The following is a 13,821-nucleotide window of genomic DNA, read 5'->3' on the forward strand; positions in this document are numbered from 1 at the left end:
TGAACATTTAAGATTGATAAAATGATTATAAAACTAAAGTTGACTAAAACACATCTTGCTGCATTATGACTAAGGCTACAATTTAGTCACAGAGGTCACAGAATCTGTAACTTCCAGCGACCTCTGTGACTTCAGCCTGAGGTGGTTGGGAGCTGCCGGGTGCCCTGTTGCTCAGGGAGCTGAGGGGTACCCTTGCCATCTCTGGCAACACCAGGAGCGCCAAGCTGCCATGGGTGGTGGGGTACCCCCGAGCTCACGGCCATGGAACCCCCAGAGATCCTGGCCGCCACTGGTGGCGGGGGAATCCCCTGAGCTTCTGGCCACTGCGGGGGAACCCCTGAGCTCCTGGCTGCTGCAGTGGGGGCTCCTGGAGCTGGTGGGGGAATCCCCAGTCGCCATGGGCAGGAGGAGCCCCCAGAACTGCAGGCAGCAGGGGTTCCCCGCAGCCACTGCAGGCAGCTCCTAGCCTCTGCGCAGCTGCCTACTTCAGGCAGTGTAGGGACCGGCAGATCCCCATTTTTTCACAGGTATTTTCAGTAAAAGTCACAGACAGGTCATGGCTTCCGTGAATTTTTCTTTTTTGCCTGTGACCTGTCCATGACTTTTACTAAAAATATCTGTGACAAAATCTTAGTCATGGCCCTTATTTAACTACTATGAATGCACCACATCAGGCTTTCATTCTGACAGACCTTGAGTTGGGATAGGTCAATCAATACTTGATGGGTGACCGCCAGAGAAATCTCAGCTGCTGCAGGAAAGTGTCAGGCAACTCACTCTTCCCTCTCAGTCAGTACCAATTCAGTGACAGAATGATATTATTGAGGTGTTCCCTGCTGTTGCTCATGCAACCTTTTAGCTAGTAAAACAGAGGTCCTTAAGTAATTAAAAGATTCCATTGCCATTTCAGAAGAGTTAGCAATGTTTGCTCCTGTGCCATCACCTAATTCCAGCGCAGGTGATCACACTGCGCCGAACTACGATAGTTCTCAAGTACGTAAAAGACTGTTACAAGGAGGAGGGAGAAGAATTGCTCTCCTAAACTTCTGAGAATAGGACAAGACTCAATGGACTTAAATTGCAGCAAGGGAGGTTTAGGTTGCTACATCGAGTAGCAGTTTTTTACAATCTATACCTATCAATAACTGCTACATGTAGCACATTCCTACACACACTATAGTGCAAGAAACTGCTCCCTGTAGGCATTTGCTACACCAGGTAGCAGTTTTATAGAACAGCAGTTTCTTACACTCCGCTACTTATCAGGAACTACTACCAGTAGCACATTCCTGCGGAGAGCAGTTTAATACACCACAGGCTGCATGTCACTGAGGGATAAAACCACTCCCGACGCCATTTATAAAGTGGCCTGGGAGCCTCCCAGCTCAAGAGCTGGGTCCCGCAGAGCGCTGAGCTTTCGGTCCCTGAACCACCCGAGCGCTTCCGCGCACGCGGCCAAGCCGGGCCCCGCGCCGAGGCCCCGCCGCCTACCTGCGGCGCATCCCCGGCCACGCAACCGCCTCCGCGCTGGCAGCCGAGGCCGCCCCCCGCCGCAGCCATGGCGCTGTCTGGACACACGGAGCCAGCCAGCGCCGGGGAGGACCCCGGGGTCCTTCCTCGCCCTCGGCGCAGGCAGGGACTCGGTTGCGGGGAGCCCAGGGTCCCCGCTCAGGCGGGGAGGGGGCAGCCCCAGGGCGGGATTGTCCCCGCCGCTTGCTGGGGCGGCGCCGTGAGTCAGGTGCAGTCAGATCCCCGCCGGGACAAGGGGCCGCCTCGCCCGCAGCCCGAACCCCTCCCCCCGGGCCATGCCCCAGGCTGAGGCCGGCTCCCGCCCAGCCCAGACTCCGAGTGGCGGAGGCGGCCCCGGGCCCCGGCCCGACGCAGAGCGGGGGGCGAGACGCTTCCTCCTCCAGCGGCCAACACGCCGGGGAGGGGAGAGGCAAGACCCGTGGCCGGAGTATCTGTCTGGGCGTAACCCCCAGCGGGGGCCTGACCTAGGCGGAGACCGGGGTGATGCGCCCGGGCACCGGTGCCCGGTGATGTGGAGGCAGCTGGCACCTGGGCACACAGGAAGGTGGCGGCAGAAGGAGCCTCACGTTGTGCATCCCGGCTGGCAGGCGCAGGCCCCGGTCTGTCCTGTCCAGCCGTTGTGTCTCGTCTTAGACCTGAGCTCTCCTGGGCGGGATCCTCCGCGGACCCCGCTTCGTGCGGTGGGGCCACGGCGCAAAGTACCAATCACGGTGGCCAACGCTTGTGACTGTACCAGGGGTTTCGCTTTAAATGCCCGGCTTCTGGAGTTAGGTGGTGGTTGTTAGGTGTGAATCTCGCTTGTCATTAAAAAAAAAAAAAGTTTTTGTCACGGCGAAGGACAGCTTGGACACGGGATCCAAGGGAACCCCCACGGCTCATACACCGGATAGCAAACAAACCTCAATTTTCTTATTTAAAAAAAAACAACAGTCTTTCTAAGTTAATCACATTATTTTGGGGCTCTGACTGATGATTTTTGAACGCTCAGATTTGGCAATACTGAAACAAGACGGGTATTATGGGGAAATCAAATCCTACACCTCACCTGAAGCCCTGCCCTAGCCAGGTGCTCGACACAAATGACAACGCCTCTCTGGCTTGCATTGATGAGAACGGGTTTTGAATTGAAGTGTGTGTCTTTGGGCAGGGAGGTAGCCAGTCCTGCTCCCTCTGTAGGCGGGGTAGAGGGTTCCACCATAACGGAGCACACATTAGCCCTGGCTGCAAAGGGGTGCTTATCTCTGTTGAGACAATTAGGGGTGGGACAGCTGTTGTGTGTGTCGGGCGGGGAAGGGGGGGGGTATCTTTTTTTCTCAGGCAGTGAGTTGGACAGCCCTAGCCTTGGGTGGGAGGAGAGCAAGATGGCAGCCTCCTTGTGTCTGAGCTGCCGCAGCAAAGGGATGGTCAAACTACTCTTGGGTGGGAGGCTAGTCGCGGGGGCTTGTGCTTCTCTCCGCCTTGGAGGCGGCTGGAGGCTTCTGCACAGGAGCCACGAGCTGCTGGGTGAGTATTTGGCCTCAGTCACAAACAGGTAGTTCTTAGTTGGCTGCCTGTGCTGCAGCTGTGTGGGGGACAGCACTGACTTCCAGGGGCAAGGAAAGGGGATGGTAATGACAGAGGCCAGGTGTCTGCGAGGAGCTTGTGGTTAGGGCAGAGTATCTCTGCAAGCTGGGTATGGTGGTGAGTAGGTGATCCGGACAGAGGAGAGGGTCCATGGGATACCTGCTGAAGTGAGTGGGCAGTAATGTTGGGGTGTGAAGGCTTGGCGTGGGGGAGAAGCAGAGTGGACTTCATGATTAGCCAGTGGAAGAGAATGAAGGGGGTGGATAGCGATGCTCTGTTTGGCCAGTGGAAATAGGATGAGGGATGTAAGACCTGGGAAGAAAGGAAGACGGTGGCGTGGCACCAAGCTTGGTGTCTAGAGGACAAAGTATATGGCAAACGGGTTTAGACTATTTTCTAATGATAGTTGTGGCTGCTTTTGAGTTGAGTGGCCAAAGAATACTGAGAACTGTCTTCAAGAACTAAAGCTGTACTTTCTCAAAGTCCTCTAACTTCCAAATTCCCTCTGTGATTTACCTCCATCCATTTTTCTGCTCCTGGCTCCTGAGAAAGAAAATCCTTTAGTGTGAGATTAAGTCTGAAAATCTGTAAAACAAAAGAAAGCATTCTGTGCAAGTTACAGGGTCAAATGTAGGACTAAAAATGGAAGCAACCTTTCATTCTGAAAGGAGGATTCCTGACTCCAGAATTTGCTCTCTGTCTCTCTGAGCCAGAGTTTGGTCTTCAGCTAAAATGAACATCTTTTAAAGCTGGTAGTAGTTATTGGGAAGTTTTTTAGCAGTACTGTAGGAGGAGGAGTCTGTAGATTAGAGATGACATTGGTTGAAATGTTTTGAATGAAATTTTTCATCTTTATGAACTGAAAATGTTTGCAAAATTGTCAATGTTATTGAAATATTTTGGGTTTTGCTAAAATTTTCACAAATTTTTATGGAAAGTGACCATTTCAATAAAAACAGTGAAATTTTGCCAAAAAATGGTGCCTTCAGACCACCGTGAAACTGAAACAACTTCAGAATTTCTAAATATTTTGTTATTTAAACTCTCCTCCCCCAAATTCTGAAACATTGGAGTTGCTGCTTGTGACTCCTTAATTAGTTCTCAAAATTCTGGTAAGTGTAGGTACCGGGGTTTTTTTAACAGGATACCTATTTTTTTTAAAATACCTGTTCAGTGAGACATCTAATGAACTGAGCACTCTGATCAGAAAAGGACAAATGAAGTGAAAATCATTAAGTGATCAGGGAATAAAGGGGGTGGGTGGAATAACTGACAAAGTGGAAAGGAATTGAGACAGCGGTGATGGGGGCTGCTTATTTAAATAGGAGTGGAAGTAGAGTGGGAAAGTCACAGCGAAGCCACTTGGAGCTTTTTAGATCTATGAATTTAATTTCACTTATTTCTGATTATCCCTGTAGACTTTATTCTACAGTCCTTACCTAGGCAAAACTTCAGTTCACTGTGTTTTGCCTGATTAAGGATTCCTGCGTCTAGTCCTACTTGCTATATTGCTTGCCTAAATGACAGCATTTAATTTTTTGTTGTGTGGGTGGGAGGGGGGTAATGCATGTTTCTGTTGAGGTTTGAAGCTTTTTTCTGACATCTCTCATTTTCTGGGGTGTATGTCTGTAAATTCTATAGTAAAATGAACATTTTTTAAATTTCAAATAAGAGCTCAGATTAATATATAGTTTTCAAATTGCATTTTAAAATAGCTGACAAGTCTTTCTACCTTTGTCTTTTTTCACTTGCCAAGACCTGTGTTTTGCACTTACAATAGCACCTTTCATCAAAGGATCTCAAAACTCTGTCGTTTATAGAACTCAATTTTAGATTAAATCTCATATTCTCTTGTGATAAGGATAAGTAGCAATATCCCTATTTTACAGCTTTTTTGAGACACTGGAGCAATGAAGCACAGAGGAAACAAAGTAATTTGTCTTGTGTCCCATACCAAGTTATTAGTAGAATGAAAACAGGGCCACGACTCCCATTCCCTTGCTCTAACTGTTCTAAAATCACCTCATGTTCTTGCCACCAGTGAGTGGATTATTTTTTAATATAGTGAAAATTACTAAAACAAGGAGGAGTATTTATTTCCCTTCTGGACTGTTCTGTCAGAGTTCTCTCAGTCATCAGTTTCTGCAGAATGGAAGTTTTCATTTAAAAAAAAATTATTAGGTTTCTATCACTTATGGTTGCAAAGGTAGTATTCCTGTCTACTTGATTCTACATGTGTACAGCTTTTCTGCTGCTGCTGTTGCAGCTTATAGCTTCTCAAGTAGCAATTTAGCAGAGAAAATTTGATAAGACTCTGGTATGTTTTGGGGAGGGTCAGTGGTAAAACTGACAAGAATCATGTCACTTTCATTCTGATACTTAGGAAAGCTAGGAGCCACTCTACAGGCAGGTAATGGGACCATTCACTGGCAAGGAAGACCCAAAAATAGACTGTGGGGAAGAAGAGAATTCTGTATATAAGATGGAAGGAAGACTTTGAAATTTATGACACACCTACTAGCCAGAAAATGATGGGAAGGAACCCCAAGGAGGGTCAAGAGGCAGTACTTTGATAGGCTATATTCCTCCCCCTTCCCAGGAACTATGAGTTTCTTACCAGGATGTTATTTCTCAACCTCATTGGTAGTGTCCTTCTCTCACCTGGCATATCAGTCTCTGGTTAGTAGGTGTCTTGGATGCGTTTCAAGCCTGGGTGAGTTTTTATACTTATAAAAATACACTATAACCTATTAGTAATACTTTGTAAATGTGTGATGTGATGTTCAGTGTTTAATGCCCTAGTTCACCAACTTTCATGTATACTTACAAAGAAGTGTGCTCCCATTGAGGACAGACGAGATCCCAGAAGACTTGGGAAGGGAAAACATAGTGCCTCCCTTTAAAAAGGGGAATTATAGACCAGACAGCCTAACTTTGATAGCTGGAAAGATACTGGAACAAATTATTAATCAATTTGTAAGCACCTAAAGGATAATAGGATTATATGTATTAATCAACATGGATTTGTCAAGAATAAATCATGCCAAACCAACCTAATTTTCTTCTTTGACGGGTTTATTGGCCTGGTTAGTAGGAGAGAAGCAGTAGATGTGAGATATCTTGATTTTTAGTAAGGCTTTTGACATAGTCCCACATGACATTCTCATACATGAACAAGGGAAATGTGGTCTAGATGAAATAACTAGAAGGTGGGTGTGACCCAATGCTCCCCTGTATTCACACCCTATACACAACTGTAATAACCTTTGTACAAAATATGCCTTGTGAGGTACCATTTGAAAACTAATAACTTGCTGGTCAATAATATCATGGTGAAATGTATGCAACAACACTATATGTGAAGTTATAACTTTCCCCTGTATGATGTTGATAGCACATGTTCAAACCCACATAGACCTACTTAACCACTCCTGCCTAATTGGGGCTATCTTAAAGGAATGTGTGTTTACCTCAATTTACATATACTTAGTAAACAAGGTCCTTGAGACAGCAAGAGGGAGACAAGGCAAATCTGCACTTCAACATATACAAAAGAGAAGAAAGAGCAGGAGAGCACCTTCATGACCAGACTACGCCTCACCTTCTTTATTGTTTGAATAAACTTTTCTTTGAGGGGTAATCCTTAGATGAAACCACTTCAAAGGGGACTGGACTATAAAAGTTAGGGGTAAAAACACCCCAGGGATTCTTTCTTTCTCTCTCTCTCTCACTCATTCACTCACTTTCACCTAAAAAGACAAAGGAACCAGCCCTTTGGACTTTCAGGGCAGATTCTGACTTGAGAATTTGGTCAACTATGTTGCTGGGAACATGTGGTAAGAATTTTATCTTGAATTAAGTCTAGTTTAAGTTGTGTCTTACCTACTAGGAAACATTTTATCTGTATTTCTCTTGTAGCCATTTCTGATTTTAATGCCTTGTACTCACTTAAAACCTATCTCTTTGTAGTATAATACACTTTTTATTCTGTAGTCACAACTAATCAGTGTTGTGTTTAAACTGAACTGTTTGGTAACTCCAATTAAAGTAGCAAACTGTTGTACATTGACCCCTTACAGGCATAATGGACCTCTAATATCTGAACTGCCCAGGAGAGGGCTGGGAGGTGCAGAACACTCGTTTTTGGGAGCAATCCGGGACTGGAAGTGTATTGCGGTCACTCTGAAAGTAGTAAGCAAGGCTGCTGGAAACCAGAGTGTGGCTGGTGTGCACCTGACAGGCTGCTAGTGTCAGAGTGGCTCCTACTCTGCGGCTGCCTTGAGCTGGCAGCCCCAGTGTCTTCATTCTTAGATGTAAGTGGCTGCCCTGCAGATGGGAGTGGGGACAGGCAGCCCAGATGTGCCTACCTTTGAGATGCAATACAGACACAGTACAATATTTGCTTTTCTTTCTTTCTTTTTTTTTTTTGGTCTCCGCTGCTGCCTGACTGGTTACTTGCAGTTTCACAGGGTGTCTGGTTGACCGGTCAGTCCGTAACTCTGGTGTTCGTATCTTTGAGGTTCTACCTTAGTACTGCTGAAAAGGATCTGGAGGTTATAGTGTATCACAAATTGGATATGGCTCAGCAGTGTGATGCAGTTGCAAGAGAGGCTAACATCATCCTGGAGTGTATGAACAGGAGAGTTATATGTAAGATACGGGAAGTAATTGTCTGCTGTCCCCTGCACTGGTGAGGCCTCAGCTGGAATACTTTGTCCATTTCTGGATGTGGACAAATTGAGAGAATCCAGAGGAAAGCAACAAAAATGATAAAAGGTTTAGTAAACCTGACCTAGGAGGAAAGTTTCAAAACAAATCAGGGCATTTTTAATCTTGAGAAAAGAAGACTGAGGGGGTTCTGATAAGTCTTCAAATATTTTAAGGGCTGTTATAAAGAGGACTGTGATCAATTGTTCTCCATGTCCACTGAACATAGGAGAAGTAGTAATGGGATTAATCTGCAGCAAGGGCGTTTTAGGTTAAATATTGGGAAACCGTTATCAACAAAAGGGATAGCGAATGATTGGAATAGACTTCCAGGGTAAGTTGTGGAATCCCCATCATTGGAGATTTTTCAGAACAGGCTAGACAAACACCTGTCAGGGAAGGTCTAGGTATTCTTGGTCCTGCTTCAGTGCAGGAGATTGGAGTAGAATACTTTTGGGGTGAAGGAGGGAATGCGAGGTCCTGGCAGTGCTTACCACGGCTCCCAGGAAGTGGCTGCCAGCAGGGCGGTCAGGGATGCTACGTGTGCTGCCCTCGCGCCCTCAGGTGCTCCCCCGCCGTTCCCATTCGTTGTGGTTCCCAGCCAATGGGAGCTGCTTAGCTGGCACTAGGGGCAAGGGCAGCGTGCAGAGCTTCCCAGGCTGTCACTATGCCTAGTGGCTGCAGGGACATACTGGCCACTTCTGGGAGCTGCATGGAGCCAGGGCAGGCCCTTATCCCGGCCCAGGCTGAGCCGCCAACCAGACTTTTAACGGCCTGGTCAGCAGTACCGTCTGGGGCCACCGGGGTCCCTTTTCGACAAGGCGTTCTGGTTGAAAACTGAACGCCTGGCAATCCAATGGTCAGATAAACTATTACTGCAGTTCCAAAGGGACGTTATGTGGGAAAGTAATGCTTTTTCAGTTGTCTGTTAATGTGACTAGGCAATAGGAAAGGAGGAGAGCCAGTACCTTGTGATCAAACATCTGTGTGCAGATAGTCAGCAAGTGCTGGTTAGGGAGTCACAACATCCATTTCTTCTGTGCCTTTACACTGCAACACATATCATAGGCCCTTTAAAGTCAGACTAGAACTTTAAATAATGTTTGTGATAACTTTTTCTATTTAAAGATTTTCCTGTTATACCCATGACAACTGAAGACTTCTTAAAACAGGTTCTAGAACAAAAATGGACTAATTCAAATTGTACCCGTTTTGTACCAATCTAAGGCCTGGTCTACACTGGGTGGGGGGATTGACCTAAGATATGCAACTTCAGCTACGAGAATAGCGTAGCTGAAGTCAATGTATCTTAGGTCGACTTACCTCGTGTCCTCGTGGCGCGGGGTCGACTGCTGCCGCTCCCCCGTCGACTCCGCTTCCGCCTCTCGCTGCGGTGGAGTACAGGAGTCGACGGCAGAACGATCGGGGATCGATTTATCGCGTCTACAGTAGACGCGATAAATCGATCCCAGATAGATCGATCACTACCTGCCGATCCGGTGGGTAGTGTAGACGTACCCTAAGAGAAGCACACTTTCTCATTGTAATCCATAATTGCAGTATTAACATTTCTTGCCATTAGCCTTGCTATAATGTTTCCTGAGGTGCACATGCCATAGTATCTGTATTTTGTCTAACCTGCAGATGGTGCAAGTGTGTTATCTTTAGAGTGGTTTGAACAATGTTATTTTAATGAACACTAGTATTAAGGGAATTAGCTGTGTCTGACCCTCGTGGAATATAGAAGATGCACAGTGGGGGGGGGGGGAGAGAGAGAGAGGAGCTGAAGTGAAATATGACTAGGTAATTTATTCTGGCATTGATCCAACCCTCAACTATAGCTCTTTGGTTCACATAATGTGCTCCCATAAGCAGAGAGATTTGATATGAAATTCCAGCCATGCCATATGTAGACTAGTCAAAGTAATGAAGCTTAGATCTGCTTCATAATAGCAGCAAATTGGTTTGTACTACATTTATATTTGAACAGGTAATGGGCATGCTAAAACGCTGTAGGGCTGCACATTAAATGCAGTATAGGGCTAGAAAGCTGATGAGTGAAGACACTGGTGCATTTTTTTTCACAGAGAGAAGAAAATGGTCCCCTAATGTAGTACTTCACTCTAGTTTTTTAATATATCTCAGCTATTGCTGTGTTATGTTTGCACTGATATAGAAGTGTAGTAAATTTTTTCTTTACAACTGACTGGGTAATAGCATTTCAGCTGAGGATGCTGAGGCACTTATATCTCTAGTTCACTGCAGCTTTTCTGTTTTGACAAAGCGCTTGCTGTACCCATGTCAAGGCAGGTGAAACAATATAAGCAGTGAGCATAGAAGTTCTGACCAGCGCTTTGGAAGATAAAATGCAGTGCAAATCCACAGGATTTTTCAAATCCATTAAATTAAATCTGATGTCTGGAAGGAACATAACCGTTAAAATGGTCATCAAACGTGGAAGTGTTATGGCCTCAGTGATGGTTTCAAGTTAGCAATTGGTTTGTGTTTAAAAACATTTTAAATTGATTCTCTAAATATAATTGGTGGTAGATTTAGATGTGGCCCTAAATAAACAGTAGATGGCTATAAAAATATGAGTGACGGCAGCAGCATGGTCTGGTGGACGGGGCATGGAAGTGGGAGCCAAGAAGTCCTGAGTTCTAATCCCAGCTCCACTACCACCATAGTGAAGCTCTGTGCAAGTCACTGAAACGTGTCTGTTTCTCCACCTATAAAATAGGTGTTCTACTTACCTCCCAGGAATCTTGTGAGAATTAGCTAATTGTTGTACAGATCTTTGAATCTGGAAAGTGCTACATAAATGCTAGGTATTATTAATACAAAGGCAGGACTGAGTATAGATTTGGTTTTGGTGAAGGGGAATTACTCTCATAATCGTTTGTAATAAACAACTGGGATTATTGCTTAAATTAAGACTGTATGATCTGGTCCAAAAGTGATTGTAGCAGCCTTAAGAAAATGACATCAAAAGTCTGTTTGCTCTGCTTATGCTAACTTTCCACTTTGGATGGTAAAGTTGTAGGATGAGACCATGGTGTCCAAGTTTCCAGCAGTTGGCATTCACAGAGCTGCCTAAGCCCTGACGCTGTCCCACAGCTAACGAGCTGCTCAGGTCCCAGAGACCCCAAGGCAAAATTCTTAAACTAGGAGGTAGGGGAATGTCTCTTTTGCTATGGTGCCCAAACCTGTAGGTGTGCTTTCAGCATGCCTTATACCTGTCAAACCCTGCAGTAGGAGGGCTAGACGCAGAGCACCTACACACAAAAAACAGCTAGGGACACAGGGAAATGGAAGGCAAGTGTGAGAATGGTGAGAGAGAGAGATGATATGGCTGCTATGACACTGGGCTCTCTAAGCAGCTGACATGGCCTAAGTACCTAACTCTAGGAGAGGATTCGCAGCTAAGGATCCTGAGTGATAGACTGGAGATTAGCGCCTCCCATTAGCCAGACTTGCTGTGTCAGTTGCTTAGACACCCACGCTCCTCTCCTTTCCTGGGCCTCCCGCTCCTGGCAAGGTTAGGTGGCTTCTGAAGATCCTTGTCTTAGGTCCTTAACTTTCTCTGTGAATTGTGTGGGAAGCCTGGGTACCTATCTCAGGACTGAGGATTCCACTAGACAGATGGCATCTAGGGGTTAGGTATTGCAATGCTGAGCAGAGCAAGGCCTGTGTCCTTTGAGGATCTGGACCTCTGTTGCTCCATCTGTAATATGAAGATAATACTTAAACCCACCTGTGCAAAACACTTTGTGTTTCCAGATGAAAAATCCGGTAAAAGTGCAGTGATGGTGGTGTTATACAAGGGTATAAGGAGTGATTAGTGAGTTCAGGACCTGCCAGCTCCTCCCCTGCTTCCAACCAGCTTTTCATAAGGGTTGTCCTGTTCCTAGTGATGCTAGAAAGTTCTGTGAGAGACATAAGCTACACTGTCAAAAACACTTTTATTTTGGTATAAGTGCATCTACACTAGGCCTTATAATATAGTAGCTTTAAAAAAAAATTACACCCCTAACTAACATCATTATGCCAGTATAAGTTTTAAGTGTAGACCAGGCTTAACATCTGGTATTTTTGAACCACCATGGCTAGAAATAAATGCTATATATCACTGGAAAGCTAGAGATCTCTGCTTTTCTGTGATGTGTGTCCACTCATTACTATTTGTATAGGCCCACATTAGGCATTTTAAATGTTTTTAAATTGTTTGGATTTTAACATGAGTGGTAGGCCTGAAGTATGTGACCAAAAAGAATAAACTCATGAGAAACGTGGTTTGTTTGTGTTAAACTCATAGTGACCCTGGAAATACCGGTGTTATCTTATTTGAAGTTTGGGCTAAGCTACAGAAATAAACAAAACATGGTTAAGTGGACACCAGGTGCAGTAAATAACTGGTTAGAAATGCTTAGTCCAGTAGCTGGGGGAAAATGCAGCAAAGTGAAATAAGGGGAAATCCTTGAAGAAAACAGAGTGCAGCCCTAAACTGTTTCAGCTTACTTTAATGAAGGTCCACTAACCATCAAAGACATCACTTGTTTGTTATATAAAGCAGCAATGTTTTCTAGGTTTTTGTCAGAGCTTTTCCTTGCCCTTCTGGAGCCACGCCATAATGGGAAAGTATTTCCTGGCCCAGATCTGGTTGTGTGTATTTGGTCAATGCTTATACAGTAACTGTTTTTGTTACTAAGGTATATATGCTTATATTTGTATTTTGGGTGTAGCCAGCACCAAGTGGCCTTTGGACTAATAAAGAAATGCTTGTGTGGAAACTGAGTTGTGGTGAACCTTAATTAATTATTGGATGTTCATGACATAAGAACTTTAAATCACATCATTATTCTTATTACCATGTTTTATTCTCAGCCTTTAAGGTTTGATTTACTAATTGAGGCCAGTGTCTCAAAACAGACTGTTAGAACTGGAACCAAGTCTGTGTATTTTATGAAATCTTTCAAGTCAATAAAGAGATAATTTCTAATTCTGGGGGTCCATAATATGATCACACAGTCAAAATATTTGGTTAAACAAAGCCATGGACCCATGCTGTGAAGTGCACTATTTCACATAGGATAAAGGATAAAAAGGGTTTGGCAAACTGATACAAATATTCTCAGGACCAGTAACTTTTCTAAGTACTAGTCCCGGACCAGCAGTTATCAGAAAGAAAGATTATCAATTACTGTAGATGATACAGCCACAAAAGGGAATTTGATCAGGAATAGTCTCTGGATTCACTTTACAAATGCTAAAATAATGAGTAATGCTAAAGTTAAATAATTTAAGTACCAGAGCAAAGACAGGTCAGTTTCTATGACTGATATGGAGTAAGAGAGAACTAATTAGGGAATAGAAGTCAGGAGCAAATTTATCTATATTTCTGCACTGTAGACTTTCTGGGAGCATGAACCATGTATAACTTCAACTCAGTTTTACAATTCGTGTGCTTTAGGGATCATGACCCCTTGGGTGTGGATCTAGAGAGACTTTAGGGAATAAATGAACTCTGTTTTACTCTTTCTCTGCAAGATCTTTATAGCCTGCAAGCATACTAAATCTTTGTTACAACATTTTCCCTTTGCCGGAAAGGTCCACATTGTATCCAGAAAGGATGAAAAAAAGACATCTTGTTTTATCTCTGCTGTTGAATAAATAAGCATTCTTCCATAAGTATTTCTTTACAAATGTAATAATTTTCTCTTTCAGTAGTCTATAGCACAATACAGAACAAGGGTGGATATTTTTTTTTATTTCCTTGGATTGTTTGTCCATTCACTCATTTTGCTTTTAACTCTCATTTCTTTCCTTTCTTAGGGATCTCAACTGTATTAACTGTGTGATAAGCAGAGGTTTTAGTGGTTAATTCCAGTGTCTTGTTTTCCAGGTAGTCCTGCTGTTAAAATACTCATGCCTGCACTGTCTCCTACGATGGAGGAAGGAAATATTGTGAAATGGTTAAAAAAGGAAGGTGAGAGACAATTATCTAAAATGACAAATTTAGTG

At 44.5% G+C, this 13,821-nt stretch overlaps 2 protein-coding genes across 7 annotated transcripts in view; one reads left to right on the top strand and one right to left on the bottom strand.

The window, feature by feature from the left end:
• Positions 1-2,240, bottom strand: part of APIP (APAF1 interacting protein) — a 77,839-nt gene extending 75,599 nt beyond the window's left edge. For 2 of the 5 annotated variants that reach the window (XR_012639899.1, XM_074955268.1), the window contains exon 1: positions 1,492-1,752. Coding sequence is in view for 3 of the 5 variants with exons in the window: in XM_074955268.1 (XP_074811369.1) it covers positions 1,492-1,560 (69 nt within the window). In the remaining 2 variants the exon portion in view is untranslated. Of the gene's footprint in view, positions 1-1,491; positions 1,755-2,058 lie in introns of those variants that run through there. The other 3 variants (XM_074955270.1, XM_074955269.1, XM_074955271.1) reach the window with 3 other exon arrangements.
• Positions 2,241-2,858: 618 nt separating this feature from the next.
• The window catches only part of PDHX (pyruvate dehydrogenase complex component X), a 102,345-nt gene continuing 91,382 nt past the window's right edge, over positions 2,859-13,821 (top strand). Inside the window, exons 1-2 of one of the 2 annotated variants that reach the window (XM_074955272.1) lie at positions 2,859-3,033; positions 13,703-13,786. In XM_074955272.1, the coding sequence (XP_074811373.1) occupies positions 2,892-3,033; positions 13,703-13,786 (226 nt within the window). In that variant the 5' untranslated portion in view covers positions 2,859-2,891. Of the gene's footprint in view, positions 3,034-7,203; positions 7,407-13,702; positions 13,787-13,821 lie in introns of those variants that run through there. The other variant, XM_074955273.1, reaches the window with a different exon arrangement.

The sequence above is a fragment of the Natator depressus genome, chromosome 6 (assembly GCF_965152275.1).
Source record: "Natator depressus isolate rNatDep1 chromosome 6, rNatDep2.hap1, whole genome shotgun sequence".
NCBI lineage: Eukaryota > Metazoa > Chordata > Testudines > Cheloniidae > Natator > Natator depressus.